We start from the raw sequence: 19,989 nt of genomic DNA, 5'->3' as shown, positions 1-19,989 counted from the left end.
GGCACAGACGACGAGGTCAGCCACATATTGTCATGTACAATGGCATCATTTGTGGGCTGGGACTGGGGGGGGTGCGGGTTCGAGCAACACATCCACATCTGAGGATGTAACCGCATGCTGCCGCTCCTGATGAGGGTCAATTGTCCATTAGGGGGGACCATCTTTGGGGGTAGCAGACACACACATGTGTGTGCGTGTGTGTGTGTCACAGCAACTTTTGACATGCCACCCCATATCCGTACGAGAACGAGAGTGTTGCCTGGGGGTTGGCTCCTGCTGCTGCTGCTGCTGCTGTTGATGTTGCTGCATCTGTGGCATAATTATTTCTTGATTATGTAAATCCAGCGACTGCCGTTGTCTAGCTCCATCGATAGTTGCTTATCCTCGGGTTAACACACGCATCCTTTCGCTTGCTCCGAGCAGCGGTAAGAACATTATCGCATAATGCGACATTGAGATACCCGTCTCGAAGCCCCTTTTTTGCCACAACAAATTAGATGGTTGTGCCACCCGCCAGCTCTGGCAGCTGGCAGCTGGCATAGAAATCTCTATGCAAACTTTGCGTCCTTTAGCGCTCTGCTGGTCCTCGAAATGTGGCCGACAAGTGCTCTGTTTTGCAATGGATGGACAAGGAGAATCGCAGCTAAGTGCAGACTTTTGGTGTCAGCATTTATATTTATCCGTCGGAGCAATAAGGAAAAGCAAAGCAAAATCACCAAAAAAACAACGAGAAAACGAAAGGAAAACGAAAAGGGTGAAGATGGCGGGGGTGGTTGCGGGGCATGGCGGCTGTTTGTGCAACAAAGCAAATTGCTGTAATCCATTTTCCGGGCGCATCAGCTGCTGTTGCTGTTGCTGTTGCTGCCGCCGCCGCCGCTGCTGGTTCTTCTGCTGCTGCTGCTGTTGCTGCCATCAAATGAAATGGATTTTTATTAGATTTTGCTTGTAAAGAAGATTTAAATTTATTTCGTTCTTTTCTGCAGCCACCCACTCATCTCCCCCCCCCCGTCCCTCCCGGGCAACCGGTTGTTGTTACGCTTCCGGTTTTGTTTTCCTTTCGGCATCTCTAGCTCCGCTGGCTCTCACTCCTTTCGCCGCTTTTGCAGCTTTCTCTGTGGAAGATTAATGACAGATCCCTCTGGTGCAGCCAGGGGGGGACGGGAGATGAAGATGCACCGATGCAGATGGAGCAGTGAAGCAATTGTCGTCGAGTCGCAGGCAGGCAGCAATAGTTATGCTCCTTGCCTTTCATTCATTTTCTTTGTGAACTTATCCTTTCGTCTTCGCCGTTCTCCACTAATCGCATTCATTTCAAGAACTTTTCTTCTTTAGCTTTTAGCATGTTTTTTTGTTTATTGTTTATGGTTTATCCTCTCTGGGCGGATCCCTGGTTCTACAACTAAAGTTTCGAACGTTGATCATTGGATCCAGAGCGGAGCACATTTTCTTTCTGTTCGTAGCGAGAAATTCAATAAAAATCATTGAAAATGAAAAGAAATCATAAGAAAAAACACTTATAATGGCAAAACAAGTCAAAGGAGAGTCTTCGTCATGGGATTATCCTTCCTGTCGCACCCGCTGCTGCTGCCATTGCTGCTGCTGCCATTTCCGCCAAATGTCACGTACAGCCATGGCCAGCGGGCGAGGCAACATGTCCAAACATGCAACAAACTAAACGAAACCAGTGGAAATCCCCGGCCATGTTCGCCTTTTTGCCATATCAAAGGCAGCCGGAAGCGCCGCCATAATCGCACAAAAGAAGATGGCAGAGCAGCATCCTTCCGCCTTAGCTACAGATGGGACACTTGGAACTCTGAGAGGACTCTGAGAATAGCATCAAGCTGTGACCCTGTGGATTCTGTGTGTTGCTTGGCGATCAGCTTGTCCTCTTCCTTTTGGCACTGCCTTCGATATCACTCGCACTTTCCGTTCGACTTCCCTCGATTCCATTAGCCTAATTTGCGACAACAATTTCATTCACTTTTGAAGTAGTCTGCCTGTCGTTTGCATGCAAATCCATTGTGGGAGAGAGCTCGAGTCCGCCAGACAGGCCGGACAGACACTCGACGATTGCAATTACAACATGTTAAGCACGGATTTCAATCGGTTTGAGGGTACAAAATTCAAGGCAGCAGGGGAGCAAGGGGAGCAAGGGGAGCAAGGAGCAGGGGCTATAAAAGGTGCAACTAATACGATTACCAGACGAGACGAGTCGCCACCAGACGAAACGAAACGAGATGGGGCGGAGGGTGGGCCTGTAGACGAGGCTTCGTGAGTTGCAGCTTTAATGTGGCAGTCTGCTCGGAGGAAACGGGGGGTAGAAGCAGCTTAGTCAAATATATTTTAAATTATGATAAATTGACTTTCGGCTAAGGAAGTTGACTTGCCAGCAGAGGCATCAATGCTGCCTGCCTGCCTGCCTGCCTGCCTGCCTGCCTGTCTGCCGCTTCCTTTCAACCAACTTTCAAGCTCAAAGTTCAAGCCTAGGGTGGTTGGTTGGTTGGTTGGCTCTTTGGTGGGTGGATTCCTGCTCGAGTGGAGACGGGTCACAGCGGCCTTATTGTCATCTTATTATGCAGAGTCTGCCAAAGCGTGACAATGAGACAATGTCGCTCCCGTTACCCCCCTTTTTGCATCCGCATCCACATCCCACATCCCACATCAAGAGCCGTGGAGTGCATTAACCGGAGGACTCGACGAGGCAGCGCGTGCTAGTTGAATTTATTGTGCTACATACCCCATTCCCCGTCCACACAGCACACCAACTCCATAGCTCTATGTGGCTCCCACTCGACTGGATTCTGTCCGAGAGCAATTTGCAGTTTTACGCTTACTTAAATTGTGTCTAAAATGACAAGAGCAGAGCGCACAGCCCCCGGAAGAGGCTCGAATGGGGTTGCAAAACCACACACAAAAAAATAAAACAACGCTAAAAAAAGGGAAGACAACAAAAAGGGGTAGCCTCTCCGCTCCGGCTGGGCGTACCATTTTTTTATTGTTATGTCTTTTGCTTCTTTGGTTGTAACATTTTAAGCGCTTTGTTTGTGGGATATGCGGGGGAATCGATATTAATATTTTGTTTGCGGCTCCCGCGAAGAAATTGAAAATTATGATGGTGTGCGGAAAGGCGAGTGAAAGTGGATTTGTTGTGGGTTGTCGGGCATAACTCTTCTTCGCTCCAACATTCAGCATAATGGATTGAGTTTCAGTCTAATCTGATGATTTATGCTGGCCACACCAGATTGACTGGCTTAATGCCATGAATTTGTGCGTTGAAAGGGTTACAGCAGCTGTAGAGCACTGCGACTTGGGTTCGCCAAAAGCCTAGTCTTTGAGGTAATAGCTTTGATTTTAAACAGATTTTAAAGGATTTTTTCTAAGCCTCATTTTCCATACTTAAACTGGTTAACGTTCCCTTTAAAGCCTCTTTTCATGTGGCATTCTGTTTATATCGGATAAGATGCGACAGCTACCCATGTCGCGTCATCGATTGACATGATTTGCATTTGAAAATCTTGTGGAAATTGAAAGGAAAACAAAGAGGGGCAGGCATGGGCACACCCTGCTATCTGCCGGACGCATCTTTGGTGTAGACAAATAAACTATGGATATGTACATGTATCTCCCTCCCTCCCCCCACACCCCACCCTTGTGCACCACCCCATGGAGTGTGTGTGTGTGTGTGTGTGTGTTATTTGAACCCAAGTCTGCGGCCTGTTACGTAATGTGATAAGAATGCGACTGCCACCCCTGCCGCTGCTGTAGTCCCTTTTGGGGTCAGGTTCTGGCTGGGGATGTGAATCCTGTGGCCAGGGCTCGATTTGCATAATTTGCGAAAACAAAAGTCCAGCAATTCGAATTGAATTTTGACATTAGTGAGTGCTCCTTGTACTAGAATTTGTCACGCTCACAGAATGCAGAACTCAGAACTCAGAGAACTGAGAACTGAGCAGAATATCCACGAGTATATCTGCTTATGCATAACAAAATCTGACAAATAGCCGAGATTTCCGTCGGCTTACGGTTGGAGGTTTTTCGGTTTTACGGTTTTACGATTTACCTGAGCAGCGAGCCGTATCCTGGCAGAGATTTTTGTCTGCCATTGTTGGCAGAGGGGTGACCAGAGCCAGGAAGAAAGACTCACTTCATGCGTAAATTGGAGTGGACATTTGAAGAGTTTCCTTTTGTTGGCGACCTGCCAGAGCAGAGCAGAGCAGCGCCGCCTGCTAATTGCCACAAAACTTTTGTGCCCTGTGTTCTGTGTCCAGCCGTGGAGCAGAGAAAGGGCCACTGAAGGACACTGAGGCCTTGGCGATGGGGAAGCGGGCGGGTAGCTAGAGAATGGTGGAAGTATCGGGGAATTGTGTGTCACACAAAATGCGCAACATTGAAGCATCCGCCAAAGGAATTTCCTGCTGACATTTTTTAATTTTACACTCGACTGACTGGATGGATGGCCGGGGATGCTCTAGTTCACTCGCACTCGTACTCGCAGCTGTGGCTGTGGATGTGGATGTGGGACTCCCCCTGGATTCCCCCTGGATTACATCGGATTATACGAAGAGGGATATGAGGACGAATATAAATATTTCTCCCACCTTTTCCGTATATCGTAAACATGTCGGATGATGCGCGAGTGGAGGAGGTTGAGGGGGACTGGATAAAGGTACATTTCCATGTGGCATCATTGCAATTGCATTTCGAAGAGTGCTCACCAACTGACGACAGCGCTCCTAACGAGTTCGCTGATCAATCAGCCGGCAGCAGACGCAGGTCCTGCTGCTGCCCACATACAAAGCTATCGATTTTATTCAGCGATACTTGTTTAAGGCTGTCAAAACTTAATTTCCAACATGTGATTTCAGCTTCGCTTGCCCGCCGTTTGCAACGGGAAATCATCCTGCAAGCAGTACCCTGAAGCTGCGCAAATCGATCAAGCAGTGCGCCTACAGTTGGCTTCTGCTTGAGTAAGCGATCAAGCGGTGTGTAGCTGGTTCACAAGCAGTGCTTTTGGTTGTTTTTCAACCTGACAAAAGCTGAACAAGCAGTTCATCGAGTAAACCTGAAGCAAAGCAAGGCATCAAGTGACTCGGAATACAATGAAACTTTTCATTTCTAACCTCCATGGACAGTTTCAGTTTGCATCGACTCCGCAGTTGAACAGTCCTGAAATCCATGCAAATTGAGGCTTCCTTTCGCTCTCATTCCGATAATTATGCCGTGATCCGAATCGGTTGACTGCCTCCTGCTCCTGCTCCTGTTGCTGTTTGTGCACTGTACACATTTACATAAGGGCCAACCCCAATGCCATTCCCCTTTCCCTTTCGCCATCCGACTTCTCCTTTGTACATAAGTTTTCAAAGTTGTCTGTCTGCAGCATCAGCATGTTTCAAGGCCCTCTCGCCTGTGCACTCATTGAATGTTATGGAAGTCATTTGCATATTTGTTGTTTATGTTGAAAACAAGATTTCGTTATTAACTTTGCTTAATTTGTTTGCCGATGAAAATGGAAATGAAAACGAGAGCGAGCACTAGAGAGAGAGAGAGGGAGAGAGAGAGAGCTGAAAACTGCGGGAAACGAAAGCGAATTGAGCCATCGAAGAAGCCGAAAAAACAAGGAAAGGAAAATGCTGTTGACCGAAGCGGTTTCCTCGCCTCAATGGATTTTGGATTTGTTTACTCTCATCCCTTGGGTTAAGGGCTCTTATTAATTGCAATTTGGATTGTGCAACCCCAAGCCCCCAAACCGCAACCCCAAAACCCAATCCCATCATCATTCCAGACAACTCCTTGAGCAGCAAAACGAGAGCAACAAAGAGCCCGGGACCAAGAGGAAGCCATAAATAATGCCAAGTACTGTCTGCTCTCGCTCCGACTGCACGACTGTCCGTCCCAGAACGGAGTGGACAAGAAATTTGTGTTCCACTTAATTGCTGTGGAATGGGGACGAACATAAGGCCAGGGAAGGGCTGGATTGGGATGGGTTTGACTGGTCTGGGTTGGGTTGGGTGATGGCATGCCAGATAAGATTGCGAATGAAATGTTCAAGTGGAAATTTTAGTTTGCATAAATTATGCGGCAAACGTGCAGACTGACCCCAAGTGAAGATACATTTACCCGCTGGCATCTTGAAGCCGTGAAAGGATAGCATTTATACGTATTACCAATCGTTGCATAAATTTGTCTCATCCAACGATAATTGTGCAGTGAAGCCTTCGTGTAGATGTATGTAAAATCACGTGTGCATTGACAACTACATTCCTAGGGGCACAGTTTATTCAAGGAACACTTTCGCATCACACGTTGAGGGTATTCCTTCACATCGGTTTGTGAATGTTCTTTTGATTATGGCTCGGGTTCGGGTGTCTTTCTCTGTTCAGACCACTTGTATCATATTATCCATCTGACTTTCTCTCTTTTCCCTCTCCGTTCTCTCTCTTGCTGACACACTTGTCTGTCCGTGGGGCCTGTCTCGACGCCCGTCCTGTACCCATTGCCCTCTTGAGTTGGGTCGCATTCGACTTTCCCTTTTCCTTTTCCTTTTTCGCCGTTTCGTCGAGTGCTTTTTGTTTCGATTGGGCTTGGCTCTGCACATTCGCGCACATCCGCATACATCCGCACACATCCGCATGTCGGATGTTGCTTTGTTTGTCGAACTAACTGGCGTTTCCGTATGCTGGCCTGCCCTGGCGTCCGTCCACCTGCTCCTGGACTCCATTTTGCGGCTCGTTGTGATTGGATTAGATTCGTTCTTGGCCGCCTCCACACTCTGCTAATTGTCGGGCGGAGCATCATCATCATCATCATCATCAGCATCGGCATTGCGTGTATTATCATGATCGTTATCATCATCATAAGCTGGAAACCAATTTCCGCTCATCCAAAGCAATAAAACTTTAGCTTCAGCAGCAGAGCCACTCCGATGCCGAAGTTCGGGCCAAAAACTTGAGGCGCCTGGACTTGAACTGCAGGCTGCAAAAACGGCCTCAGATAATGGCCGCATGGGCATGCAACAAGAAAAAGCATGCAACAGTGCAGCAACCCTGAAAAACTTTTGACCAGAGCAAAAAGTTGATTTCCAAGTAACCCCACGACGCGACGGCCTGCTCTTGGACTTGTCGAAGATTCCGCAAAAACTTGCAGCATACACTGCGGCATGCCCCCAACAAAAAGAGAGAAAGAGGCAACCAACAACCAAGCAAAACCAAAATAAATGGTTGCCAAAAGGGTGGCGGCTGGTGGGTGGTTGGTGGGGGAAAAAAACTTTGCCGACTTTTGCGGAAGAAAGTAAAAACGATGCCTCCACTCGCACTGACAGTCCACTGTCAAAACTTTTTTGATTATCTTAATTGCGATTACGGGACCCTCAGCAAAACCCCAAAAAAGATCCCCAAGAAATCGAGCCAACAGCAAAAAAAAAAAGGAGAAGGAAGTAGAAACCCACCCAATATGCGTGCATAACCCCAAACGGAGAGCGGCGGACCGACGGACAGACAGACAAATAGTCGGGAGACTACAATATACAATCGAGGAGGGAGTACACCAAGGGCTGGGGTAAGTGTCTGGAAAGAAAGCAGACAGACAGACAGACAGACAGACAGATAGAAAGCGGGGTGAAATTAACAAGATTGAGCCCCATCCCCCCCAGCCGCAACTCGGGCTGTGTGTATCTTTGTATCTGTAACTGTGGCAGGCAATGAAAGAAAATTGGGCTATCAAATGGAGGAAAAACAGGCAACCGCTTGGCTCAAGGATGGAAAAGTTTCTTTTTTTTTTGGGGACGTTTCCCTCAGCTCAGTGGACAAAAGTCCACTGCAATTACACTCGATTCCCCAGTCCCCCAAAGGACCACCACCGATAATCACAATTCGAAAATAATAATAATAATAATAATAGTTTTTCTTTGGACTTTTTTCTTTTGATTAGCGCTGTGGCACACTGGGAGCTGGGACGCACACACACACGCACATGCATGGATCTCTTTGAATGGTAAAGGATGGTGGGGGAGGGAGGGAGGCCTAAAAGTATTCTCCATAAAGCCAATCGGCAGATCAATATGAGCAAAATAAGCTGCTATTGATATTAGAAGTGAAAGCAAGTGGCGCCGCAAAGCTTGCACTGGATTTTAATTGCTCTCAGCCGGCACTCGACTCAATGGCCAAATCAACATTTCATGCCATGCCATGCCATGCCATTCTATAGGTGCCCCATGCCACATATGCCCCATGCTGCTGCTTTCATGCTCGCTCATAAAGTGCCTCAATTGAATCAGCCAGCGGAAATATTTGCACGCACACACACAAGCAAAGATACAGAATACTTATCCAAAATAGAGATAGAGAGTGGTTGAGAGAGATAGAGAGAGAGAGAGAGGTGGAGCAAGAGAGGTGGAGGAGAGGTGAGTGCTCACAAAACCATGAAATGCTTTCGGGCCACAAAATTTTGTGCTGCTTCAGCATCAAATCAACAAACGAATATAAACCAAAACTCGAATTATTATTATGATTACTCTGAGTATTAGCTGTGGGCCACATACAGACATATATTTCCACATATCTATACCTATGTATGTGGCAGTGCATATTGGGCCAGATGTGTCTGGCTTGGCAGTGCTTTTTGTGTGCACTCTGCTGGATTTTATACCCTTTTCTTTTTTTGCCTCAACCTTGGAGTAGTTTGGCCTTGACCAGTGCTTTGAGATGTGTTCTCAAGCTGCAGCAACTTCATAGCTGCCACTTGCCACAATTTCCAGGGGTATGTTAAGCCTCGACCCTCGAAGCGAGCTTTTCTTTTACGCTTTTTTTTCCGCTTGTGTGTCTGTGTGTGCGTGTGTTTGTGCAAATTTTGCAACGCGCTTTGCACTAGCTTCGCCTAAAGCGGAGCGGTTGGGTGGCTGGCTGGTGTTGGGAAAGCATTTTCATGTCATGGCATCGACAGAGCAGCGAATGAGCCGCAAACATAAATGCAGCCCAAACAAGCAGCTGCGCCAAGCACACGCACCCATGAGGCATGCAAAATCTATGCGCGGGGGTTCCATTCCATTCGTTCCAATATCACAACAAGTAGGCAAGAAACGGAATTGAGGGACAAGCTTTTAGGCACGGAATAGAATCAAGCTGCTTAGCAAGGAATGGAATGGAAATGGTTTCGTTATCAATGTGTTTTTTATGGAAAGTTTAGAGCGGAACCTGGTGGGAGGGGAGTTCAGAGAGTCATTGACTCACGGTAGAGCTCTGAAGATATTCCAATGCTTAGCGGTAGTTCGAATGGGTGAGTCGCATGCCACGCCATGCCATCACCTCTGGCTGAACGAGTGAGCGAAATGACAGGATAAACCACTTTGGGCCGGGCCGGGCCGGGCTAGACCAGAGGCCGACTCTCGCCATGCCCCAACGCTTTATGCAAATAATGGGCGCAATGTGTCATTGGGTTGCCGCCTGCCGAGCCACCGACTGACAGCTCAGATGAAGTGTCGCTGACAGGACGCGAATGCGGCTGCGGCTGCGACTGCGGATACGGATGCCAGCATCGGTATGTGGTATGATGGATCAAACAGGCAGATACCCCCAACCATATATGTACATACGTATCTACTGTATGTACAATATGTACATTCAGAGCATCCACAGCACATGGATGTGTGAACATAAAATGTATAAAATATTGGCTGTCTACACGAATGCTAGGCATGAGGGCAAGACACCAAACCGAACAGATCCGGGGAATTCAATTTATATGCAAATTATATGCAAGGCGTCAGAAGAAAAATCCTCGAAGCGCCGTATACCGAGTCCCCAACCCCAACCAAAAATTCAGGACGGAGAGCTCTCGAAGCAGAGCCGAAAAGTGACTGTAAGTGTAACTGGAGGGCGTTCGACTATGGGGATTTTAATTATATTTATTATTAAAAATGTAATTATGTAAAAAGACAGCAATCGCACACGCACACACACTGACAATAAATAAATATCCAATCCAATTAGTAAGACTCAAAGCTCAAGACTCATCGCTCAGGTGAAGTATCGTATGCCCTCGGCGGAGTCATCCCTCACATCATAGCTCGATGGACGGTACACGGTGGGCTCCTTACTGCTGCCATAGCTCTTCTTGCAGGGCCTTTCAGTTGCCTCCTCGGACTCGGCTGGGTACGGCTCGGTGTACTCCTCCTCCTCTTCCTGCTCCTCCTCCTCGGGATAGCCCAGAGTGGTCTGCTCTGGCTCCTCTTCGGGGTAGCCGTAGCAACAGGGTCTCCGCGTTGGCTTGCGCTTTTTGCTGGCCTTATTGGCCAGCTTGTCCAGCTTGTTCTCTTTCTTGGTCTCGAAGAAGCTGAGCTCCTTCTCCTTCTTCTCCTCCCACCACTGCTTAAACTTCTCCCACTCGTCCAGCTTCTTCTCCTTCTTGGCCTCCTCCTTTTCGCTGAACAAATTGAGGAAATCAAGCTTCTTCAGCAGCTCCTTCTCCTTCTTGCCCTCCAGCCAGCTCAGTTCCTTCTCCTTCTTCTCCTCCAGCTTCTCCACGAGACTCTCCAGCTTCGGCAGCTTCACCAGCCACCCATGGCAGGTCTGCAGTGCTGCAAGAAGGCGCAAAGAGCAATGAGATATTGTCGCGTCTCCGTCGCGCCCCTGTGCCACTTACCCACGAAGGCCACCAGCAGCAGCATCAGTTGTTGGCCAAATCTAAGCATATTCTCTTGGATCTCACTCGCTCCGTTTCGACTTCTGTCTGGTCCAAGCCAATGTCTTGGCTACTTATAACCCGAAAGAACAACCGAACCTGCCGACCAGAGCACTGTAGCTCCGAGCACGTGCCCAACAGATGATAAGCACGTGCATTCATTCGGCAATCTGTCAAGCTCGCGGCATATTTGGGGACTGCCATGATACCCGTTCCAAAGTCGTACAGGGCTCGGTTCAATGCACTGACCTCAGACCCATAGCCATACCCATACCCAGGCTTCTGGATTATCTCTGTATTCTGTTGGCATTCTGTTTCCCTTTGACTCCTCTGGAAACTCTCTGGGTTTTCATAGAGCTTATTTCTTCGTTCTCTTTGGGTTCATCTGGATTCTTTCTCTATGGGTCTTTTGCGACGTCCCGTTGGGCGCTCCAAGCATCCTCTTTGGCTTCCACTGTTGACTTATGCCACGCTCTTGGTGTTCCCCTCTGGAGTCTTACTGTATTCTCTATGGCTTTACCCTATCTTCTCGCTGGCCTTCCCCCTGACCAGCTGTCACTCTGATTAGTCAGTGCATTATTCCTAATGTGGGGTCGACAGGGGCAGGGACTTTTGGCCACATTTGCCAAGATTTGTAGCCCTGGACTTCGGAGCAGGCGCAACTAATTGACTTGGCTGTGGGTCATTATCATGGCTAGAGTGGTTGTCCGGCAAGGGGGGCTTAGGACATGCCTGGCATGTGTTGAAAGTGGAAGTTAAATTGTATTTGCTTAGTGCGCCTCGTGCACACGCGAATCGCTGAAGGTGGCGGAGGGGTGGTCAGGAGCCAGCGACGGGGACAGGGCCATGAGTCCTGTGTGTTTTTGTGTGGGTGTTTGTGTTGAACAAACAGTTTGCTAAATTAATTGCACACCAACTGTTTATTCGTCTGTTTGTCCGTTTGTGTTTTATGAGTTTTTCCTCCCTCCGTCTCATGCTGCTCGTTCCTCGCACTCACTTTCTCTCTCTCTCAATGGTTTGTCCTCGTTAGGTGCAGGTGAGCCTTGTTACTTGGCACTCGTTACTGTTCCCTTTTACTCGCTACTTGATATTTATTCGCTATTTTTTCTTGCTTCCCATATATCATGAAAGACGAATGTGGAAACATTTATGGTTGCAAGCCGCAAGTGTTCACTGTACTGAGCTCAGCTCTCATCGCACCATTAGTGATCTCGCTTTTGTCACGCTCATTGATAGTGCGAGTGAGTGCGGCTGCTTTGTGGCATTTCTAGTCGCAGTTTCTAAGTGTTTCTCTATCGGTTCCCCACGAGTTTCTTAACCAAACGACACAGAAAAGCGAAGTGTTAAAATATTTGTGTATTTAATATCAAAATATACATGCAAAAAGAACAACTTTTGAAAAGTTTCCTCAGTCTCGTTGTCCCACTATTGGGAAATGCGCACATTGTGGATGTTGCCCAGATCGAGGGGCAGACCAGGCTGCGGCTCCAGCACGCTATTGGCCAGAACATCATCGTACTCCTCGCTCAGATCACTGCTGATCGTTGTGGTTCTTGCTGTGGTGGTTGTAGTGGTGGTCGTAGTCGCTGGACCCTCGGTTGTGGTTGTGCGGCGACGCGGCTTCCTGCCCCTGCGGCCACCCCGACGACCCTTGCGCAGTCTACGCGACTGTGTGCCGAACGAGTTCGTCCTGCCATAGATGATGCCAGGGTATGGTTCCATTGTGTACACGGTGTAGGCCAGCGGTGTGGTGCTGGTTGTGCTCGTCGAGCTCGTGGTACTCGTTGTAACACTGGTACTCGTTGTTGTATCTGCTACAGTCGTTGAATCTGTTGCACTCGTTGTTTCTGTAATGTTTGAAGCTTCTGTGGTTATCGATGACTGTGTGCTTTGTGTGGGTTGTTGTGTGGTTGTTGTTCGTTCTGTTGTTATAAGTGGCTCTGTGGTGGTGGTGGGCAGTGTTGTGGTTGTGGTTCGTTCTGTGGTTATGAGTGGTTCTGTGGTTGTGCTTGGCAGAGTGGTTGTGATCGGCAGTGTTGTAGTTGTATCTGGTGCGATGGTTGTGGTTGTTTCTGGTGCGATGGTTGTGGATGTATCTGGTGCGATGGTTGTAGTTGTGTTCGGTGCGACGGTTGTGGTTGTGTCTGTGCGATTGTTGTGGTTGTGTCTGGTGCGATTGTTGTGGTTGTGTCTGGTGCGATTGTTGTGGTTGTGTCTGGTGCGATGGTTGTGGTTGTTTCTGGTGCGATGGTTGTGGATGTATCTGGTGCGATGGTTGTTGTTGTGTTTGGTGCGATGGTTGTGGTTGTGTCTTGTGTGGCTGTTGTTGTGGCTTCTGTTGGCAGCGTTGTTGAAGTGTCATTTACAGTGTTTGCCGTTGTTGTTGTCAGTGTTGTAGCTGTGGATGATGCTTCGGTGGTTGGAGCAGATGTTGTTGCTTGTGTGGTGGATGTGGTTGAAGTGACTGTTGTTGCTGTTGTTGAGGACGTTTCAGATGTTTCGGTGGTGATAGCAGGCTCCATGGTTGTCGCTGACGGGTCTAGTGTGGTGGTCTCAGTATCCGCTGCGGCTTCGGCGGCCGCAATCACCTCACTAATATTGATCGTGATCGTCTCGTTGATGCGCGTCCCGTTTGTCGTCTGCAGCGTGTTGTTCGAGCTGACAATCGTGGCCAGAAACGTGGAGTTCTGGGCAGCACACAGCTGACAGGCTGTGGGGAAGAATACACCATCAGATTTCGGATCGCAATCAATTAGCTGAAGCACACGCACGGAGGCCACTAATTACCTAATGTTGTCACCACAACGAGTGCAATTAAATGTCTACGTGTCACCGGCATCGTCAGCGTGTGGTTGAAGACTATTCTCGTCGAACAGTTTTCCGTTTCGATTCCTTAATTAGCCTGCGGGTTCGGTGGGGTTTGGGGGCTGCTGCTGCTGCTGCCGTCTCTGGTGTGTGTCTTAGGGTGTAGTGCTCTATAAATTTGGTTAATTGAACTGATTTTCAGAGTCCGCATCTCGTTCATTTTTATATTGAAGCCAACACACAAGCCACGTCCGGAAACGTGTGGTCCGTACGTGCGATTCCCGATTAACTTATCATGTCTTTGCCCCCCTTCCCGATGCCAATCTACCAATTGTCGATGCTGCTGCCACAAAACTCTCACTCTCTCAATCTTCACTCACTCTCCATCGCCATCTTCACTCACTCTTGCACTCGTTGATGACGTCGTGGCCAGCTCTCCAGCTGATGCCGGAAGCTGCATTCACTTGTTGCCCTATTTTTCATATGTCTGATTGGCGGTTGATTGCCCCCTATGTCTATCTGTCTGCCGGATGCATTTGCACTGCATTCGATTGGACCGCTGCACGGTTCCGCCAAATGCTGCAGTCACGTAAACTTGGCCAACATCCAGAGTAGAATATAAAAAAACACCATTTCGATTGCTCAATGTACCAGAGGCAGTGGCAGACCCATCGATCTTCAAGGGAATAGAGTTTCTGGCGGTCCTGAAAGCTTAAATTTGTTCAATTAAAAGCCTGTTCCTGCAAATAATTGTATAGCTGAAAATGTAGCTGTTATTAAGTGTTGTGTTTCCATTTTGTTTAACATCAATTAGTTCTATAAAAAGAACGAATTTTTTACGACCCATTTTTAGCCACTTTCTGCATTGTATCTTCTCTGAGTGTGACAGAAAGAAATTTATAAAAAAAATATATCTAAAGTTGTATGATAATCAACCTAATTTAAAATTCAAAATTTTTTATTCCTATTTGCATATTAGCCTTATATTCAGTCAAAAAAATGACAATAGTCAAAAGTACGGTGTTAAAAATATAAGCCACAACATGACCCGAATTTACGTACATATGTACATATGTATGGATGTATGTATGTAAGCTTAAATGGTTTTGAGCTTGTGTCACAAAATTGAACAAATCTGCGAATTGGGTCATGTCCACCAGTACATCCTTTTTGTTACACTGAAATAAGACATACTCAAATTGTATTTGCATGTTTTTAATGTGTAAACCATTACCGATTTGTTGTGTTAAGTCAGCAGATGCGCAATTACGAGATTCCGAGGTAATGAAAGGTCCAGGCCGTGTTTGGGAAAATTGTCTGACATTTTTTATTAGATAGTTCAAAATTCTACAAAGACTTTGTGGCTGTAATTATATCAAGAACTTGCCAATGGCAGATAATAATAATAATTAAAAATATGAATCGAAAAAAAATCAACAAATTTTAATAGGTGTCCACATCAAAGTTAATGAAGTTAAATTGGTTAAATTTCAATATATGTACATATGTACATATGTATGACAATGGTTTTTTTTTTACTTTAAATGTTTTTTTTTGCATGTCCATTTAGTCTGAAATATGCCCATATAGATCAATCCTGCGCAAAACAATAGCAAATAAAAGCGCAACTTTTTCCTCATTAAGCCCCCCATTAATGTCCTTAATTGTGGCCAGCGAACATAGAGGCAAAAAAAGGGAAAAACAAAATCGTCAGTCCGACAGATATTATGGCAACTGATTAGCTGGGATAACTAGCGACAAATGTGATGGAAATCGTTTAAATGTCGCCCATAAAAAACAGACAGAGAGTTTTAATTAAGTATTTACATGACATTCCTCCCCTCACCGCTCCATCAAAGACCACTAAAATCGGAAAACTATAATTATTTAATGTGAACGTAAACGTGACGAGAGCTTAATGAGAATTGTAATGAAAGCAAAGCAACAAAAGAGAGCCAGAGAGCGAGGGAGATGGAGAGTGAGAGTGAGAGTAGCAAAATAGACAGTTCAGTGAGCTGTAGTTGCGCTGCACTTGTAAAAAGGAAGAGCTAACACCTCCATGGAATTGATACAACGAAATACTTTAAAGTTTTTACAGTCCAGAGCTGGCCTCTGACGTATGTGGGAGAGCCGACCCCCCTGCCGCAGCCCCTTGCGACGACCATGCCCCACACACATAATAAGCCATAGAGCACGCTCTCCAGATTTGTCGGGGGTCGTACGTGCTCTAAGCGGTCCGACAGTTCTACCGCGAATGGGTATAAAAGCGGCTGGCTGTTCTTTCAGCTAGCAAACAGTTCGATAGCTTCATTCGGTCTCAACATGTTCAACAAAACGATCCTCGCAGCCCTCATCCTGTGCGGTGAGTAGCACTAAAATATTTCACTGAAATCGGACTAAAATTTCCCTTCAACTTGCAGCCTGCTACCTGAGCGTCACCCAAGCTCGTCCCCAGCTGGATGTGATCCAACCCGTCGTAGGAGGAGTTGCTCAAGGAGCCACCCAAGGAGCACTGACAGCACCTCTTGGACTGGTCACCGGCCTGGCCAAGACCGCTACTGGGGGTGCTGGCGGTGGCCTCCCAATTCCCGGACTCTCGCAGCTTCCTCTCGGTGGATAGAGTCAACAAATAAACTTTAAATAATTCTGCACTTAATGCATAAATCTGTAAATTTCTCTGAGCAACATTTTGTGTAATATTTTTGTACTAGAAACTGTGTAAAAATTGAAATTAAATGGAATTATATTGAGCATGGAACATATATATTTGCGGAACTATTCATAGGGGCTATTACGCTGGGTTTATCTAGATACCAGAAAATTGAGGAAGGGCCGGATCAGAGACTTTACACATTTAAAGAATGTTTTGAGTTTTTTGAATTTTTTTAAACATGCAAGAAATTCCTAAAGTTTTACTTTAATGCGTTGAAACAGATTCCAATATTTATGGATTTCGAAATTCTAGAGACTGGCATGTCCGATCTCTCCGCAGGCCAAATTCCAATTGAAGGCCCATCAATTCTTGCCTCAAACCTTATCTCTGCTACGTGTGCTGGCCAAAGCCTGACACGCACGTAGGACCTCATATGGATTATGGATTCGCGACTATTTATGGAAGGCCACTGCCTGCGTAGAGCTCAGTTTTCGCTGCAAGTATGTCCGGCCAAGTAGTAGTTACGCTCATTGCTGCGCTCTGTGGTAAGTGCTCGGTTGTTTGTGTGGCAAGGAGTTCATTATTTTTACCTTTCAAACTTTGTGCAGTGCTTTTGCCGTTGGCATGGTGCATGCCCAGCCAGACAACGCGGCCGGAGGCAGCGATGACACGTCGTGAGATCATTAAGGACTTTGTGGCCAAAGTGCAGGCACTGATAATCGAATTGATAGAGAAACTAAAGGCGCTCAGTGCCCTCAGATAGCAGACACAATACAACCAATATAAACTGTATAAAAAAGAGAAAATCCATAATAAAGTGGAAGAAAAAAGTTGAAGGAAGTGGAGTGTTTCCAGGATGGATAATCAAGCGCTCGTCCGCGGCTAATGAACATCCCTTTAGTGCTGTTTGGGGTTACCCCAAATGTGTCCTGGGTCACCATTTCGCCAGTCCCATTGCGGTGACTGTACTTTGTTCAATGGAGGTCAAATGCCAACCGGGGATAGCCCCAAAATTATGCCACAACCAAAAACACACACGCACACACACACGAAAGAAAAGTGTGTGTTGGGTGGGAAAATCTTAACGAAATTTCTCACGTTTGCCATAATTACGAGCAAAATACGTGACATGTGTGTTGACGGTGATATTTACCATCAGGGCTCTGCTCTGTGGTGGGGTTTAACTTAGGGTTAGCTAACAGCCACGCCCCTTAATATACGATATACGAGTGAGTGTGTGTGTGTATGAGTGTGTCGGAATAGTCTCTCGAAGCGGAGCGTAGCTGGTGCCGAGTTGTAAATGGTAATAATACCAATAAAAATCTGTGTACAACAACCCCTCGACCTAGACCCTCAACCTGAAAGCTAAAGCTCAACATCAATGCGATCTAACGATGTAATTCATAAAAATCTCTTGAACAAATGTTTGTGACTCCTGGTCCGTGACTCGAGGCCAGAGTTAGAGTGAGAGCGAGAGCGAGAGCGAGTCACCGCATTAATAATGGTCTGGGGATTGAGATTGCGGGCCTGTGTGTGTTGTGATGCCTTTTTCCATATCCTTTTGAATAATTCAGGCAGAGCTGAATCTTGGTTGGGTTTGCTGCTTCTTAAAGTGAACTTTTGGCAGTCGCCAAAGACGGAGAGAGAGAGGGAGAGCGCGTTGCGTGATTGAATTGCTGCCTGATTGACAGTTGACAGTTGAAATTGATTTGGCTGCGAAGATGTCATGCGGCACTCCACGATGCTGCACGGTGGTTGAAACAATCCATACCCATCCATCCATCCATCCAGCTATCCCATCCATCTAGCCATCGATGGAAGGCAGAAGCCAGAAGCCAGAAACAGAGACCGAGTTGCGAGCTTCGAGCTTCAAGATCTGCTGTGCAAACAGCAACATTTATTAATCCCACAAGTGCAGGCGTGCATAAGTATCGGGCAAATGGATTAGAAATTTTTATGTGCACCACTATGTCGACTTGGGTATCGACATTTGGTGTTGCCGGTGTGCGGATGTTTTCAAAAGGATTTCTGACTGACTTGCACACCCAACAAGAACCCAAAAACTCTCTCACCCACCATCCAATGTTACCTCAAATCTGTTGCTATTTAATTAAGTTGGATGGACCACGCCCATGGAGCTGGGGAGTGTCTGGGTGGTGAGTGCTAGCATATGGACCTCCATCCACCATCCACTATCAACCCATCCTCTAATTCGACTTGCATCCATCCACATACTGCCATTTGCTGCCATACTTGTGTGACAGTTAATGAACTTCTGTCACTCGTTCGTGGCAGGGCGCCGCCCCTCTTTGTTCTTCGCTAATCAAAGATACTCCCGGACAAGCGCCACTCCCGTACTCCGTGCTGGGTATGTGAGCAGCATTTCGATGCGGTGACTTGACTGGGGATGCAGTCAATTAAATGATGGATGATGTGCATAATGAAAAGCGAAGCGCCACAAGTGTGCTGGGAATGTCTACTTTTATTAAAAACTTCCAGCGGCCATTCGAAAAGGAGTTGAAAGGAAGTTGTGGGTGAAACTTTTGGGGCTCTTAAGATCATCTTTAGCCTGTTCCTTGTTCAACAGAGTCTACTCCTTCTCAGCAGTTGGAGCGCTGTTTATTCTGATTCAGTTTCAGTTACAGCTTCAATGTCAGTTGAAGTTTCAAGCGACCGAGTCGCAGGATATGCATACATATGTATGTCCTTTGGGGATGTGGAAAGTCAATCGAAGGTTGGACACAAAATGCTCGACGAGCATTGATTGCTTTGACAAATCTGAGGCACGTGTAATTTCATTACAATACCCGAATCGGCCCCGGCTCGAGATTACCACAAAAGGCAGCAGCCCAGACTCGGGGAATAGAATCCCCAAAGTGAACGAAGGACAGGAGGCAATGTCTCTTTTTGTGTTTCTCTGTGTCTGTGCTTGTGTCTGTGTGTGTATGGAAAATTAAATTCAATTGTGTGACAAGTTAATCCTATTTCTCATCTCCCAACTTTTATTTAAGCTTCATTCTTTATGCATTACATGCGAGAGCGCAAGTGCTGGGGATGCTTTCCCAGCAACTCAGGCAGTCAATCAATCAGTTCGTCAGTCAGTTAGTGAGTCAGTCAGAGAGTCAGTCGGCGAGTCAGTCAGTCAGTTGCTCAGAGAGCAGCGTCATAGGCTGTCAAAAATGTTTGATATGTTGCCTGTCCGTGTCCGTGTCTGTGTTCGTGTCTGCCAAGTGAAAGCGTTGGCTGAAGGGTTGCTGTTGCTGTTGCTGCCATTACCCCCAGGGGTTGGAGTTCCATCAGACCCTCAAACCCTCTCCCTCTCCCTCTCACTCTCTCTACGGCAACACTTCATTAAACGCATAAAGCAATAAAATGTGCTCTCGATGAACAAAACAAAGGCTGCCATCCCCATCTCCCCATCTAGCGCTCCCATCGACTGTCTGACAGGCTTGACGGTTGCCTGCTAATGGCAGTGCCAGCAGCCAGGACCCAGGACCAGGAGGAGCGACCCAAAAGAGGAGAGACTGATGCCACACATACTCGTGGATCTCTGTCTGTCTGCTCACTGACTGAAGCGACTTCTGAGGCATCTCCCCTGATTGATACCCAGGAGCAATGGAATCCATGCAACCCTCCCCAGAACTGCCACGTAATCGAGGGAGTGAATTTTCATATCCAAATTAATAGAGCAAATGCAATGTTTAATAGACTAGCCGGCACAATATGTTGGTATCTTTATCAATCAAATTGCTCATTGAGCTGGAAAGTTGTACGCCGATGTGCGCGTGCCCCAACCCATCGCATTCCATCCTGCCGGACCTCGCCTCATCCAAATATAGAAGAGCCATAGATAGCTT

At 47.0% G+C, this 19,989-nt stretch overlaps 4 protein-coding genes across 4 annotated transcripts; 2 read left to right on the top strand and 2 right to left on the bottom strand.

Moving 5' to 3' along the window:
- Positions 1–9,924: 9,924 nt before the first annotated feature.
- On the bottom strand, positions 9,925–10,761 carry LOC117893751 (cilia- and flagella-associated protein 251). The gene is made up of 2 exons (XM_034800489.1): positions 10,636–10,761; positions 9,925–10,570 (listed from the first exon to the last, which is right to left on the bottom strand). Exons 1-2 carry the CDS (start codon positions 10,682–10,684, stop codon positions 10,011–10,013), a joined length of 609 nt encoding a protein of 202 aa, XP_034656380.1. The 5' UTR covers positions 10,685–10,761; the 3' UTR covers positions 9,925–10,010.
- Positions 10,762–12,012: 1,251 nt separating this feature from the next.
- LOC117903159 (mucin-5AC) lies at positions 12,013–13,685 on the bottom strand. The gene is given in 3 exon segments (XM_034814998.1): positions 12,013–12,827; positions 12,830–13,384; positions 13,462–13,685. Coding segments are annotated over 3 exon segments (1,335 nt in total). The 5' UTR covers positions 13,514–13,685; the 3' UTR covers positions 12,013–12,099.
- A 2,018-nt stretch (positions 13,686–15,703) lies between these two features.
- Positions 15,704–16,189, top strand: LOC117894310. Its single transcript, XM_034801281.1, has 2 exons — positions 15,704–15,841; positions 15,900–16,189. Exons 1-2 carry the CDS (start codon positions 15,802–15,804, stop codon positions 16,097–16,099), a joined length of 240 nt encoding a protein of 79 aa, XP_034657172.1. The 5' UTR covers positions 15,704–15,801; the 3' UTR covers positions 16,100–16,189.
- A 367-nt stretch (positions 16,190–16,556) lies between these two features.
- LOC117899021 lies at positions 16,557–16,929 on the top strand. The gene is made up of 2 exons (XM_034808784.1): positions 16,557–16,677; positions 16,741–16,929. Exons 1-2 carry the CDS (start codon positions 16,635–16,637, stop codon positions 16,893–16,895), a joined length of 198 nt encoding a protein of 65 aa, XP_034664675.1. The 5' UTR covers positions 16,557–16,634; the 3' UTR covers positions 16,896–16,929.
- The last annotated feature ends 3,060 nt before the right edge of the window (positions 16,930–19,989 follow it).

This window comes from Drosophila subobscura, chromosome A (assembly GCF_008121235.1).
Source record: "Drosophila subobscura isolate 14011-0131.10 chromosome A, UCBerk_Dsub_1.0, whole genome shotgun sequence".
Taxonomy (NCBI): Eukaryota; Metazoa; Arthropoda; class Insecta; order Diptera; family Drosophilidae; genus Drosophila; species Drosophila subobscura.
Note: the sequence above shows the minus strand (reverse complement) of the source record. Positions and strands in the feature narration are given on the sequence as shown.

Bases quoted from the DNA above. Each gene is read 5' to 3' on its own strand.
- LOC117894310 (XM_034801281.1), top strand. From the start codon at position 15,802: ATGTTCAACAAAACGATCCTCGCAGCCCTCATCCTGTGCG. The intron at 15,842-15,899 runs GTGAGTAGCACT...TTCAACTTGCAG, and splicing joins CGCAGCCCTCATCCTGTGCG to CCTGCTACCTGAGCGTCACC.
- LOC117899021 (XM_034808784.1), top strand. From the start codon at position 16,635: ATGTCCGGCCAAGTAGTAGTTACGCTCATTGCTGCGCTCTGTG. The intron at 16,678-16,740 runs GTAAGTGCTCGG...AACTTTGTGCAG, and splicing joins GCTCATTGCTGCGCTCTGTG to TGCTTTTGCCGTTGGCATGG.
- LOC117893751 (XM_034800489.1), bottom strand. From the start codon at position 10,684: ATGCTTAGATTTGGCCAACAACTGATGCTGCTGCTGGTGGCCTTCGTG. The intron at 10,571-10,635 runs GTAAGTGGCACA...GCCTTCTTGCAG, and splicing joins GCTGCTGGTGGCCTTCGTGG to CACTGCAGACCTGCCATGGG.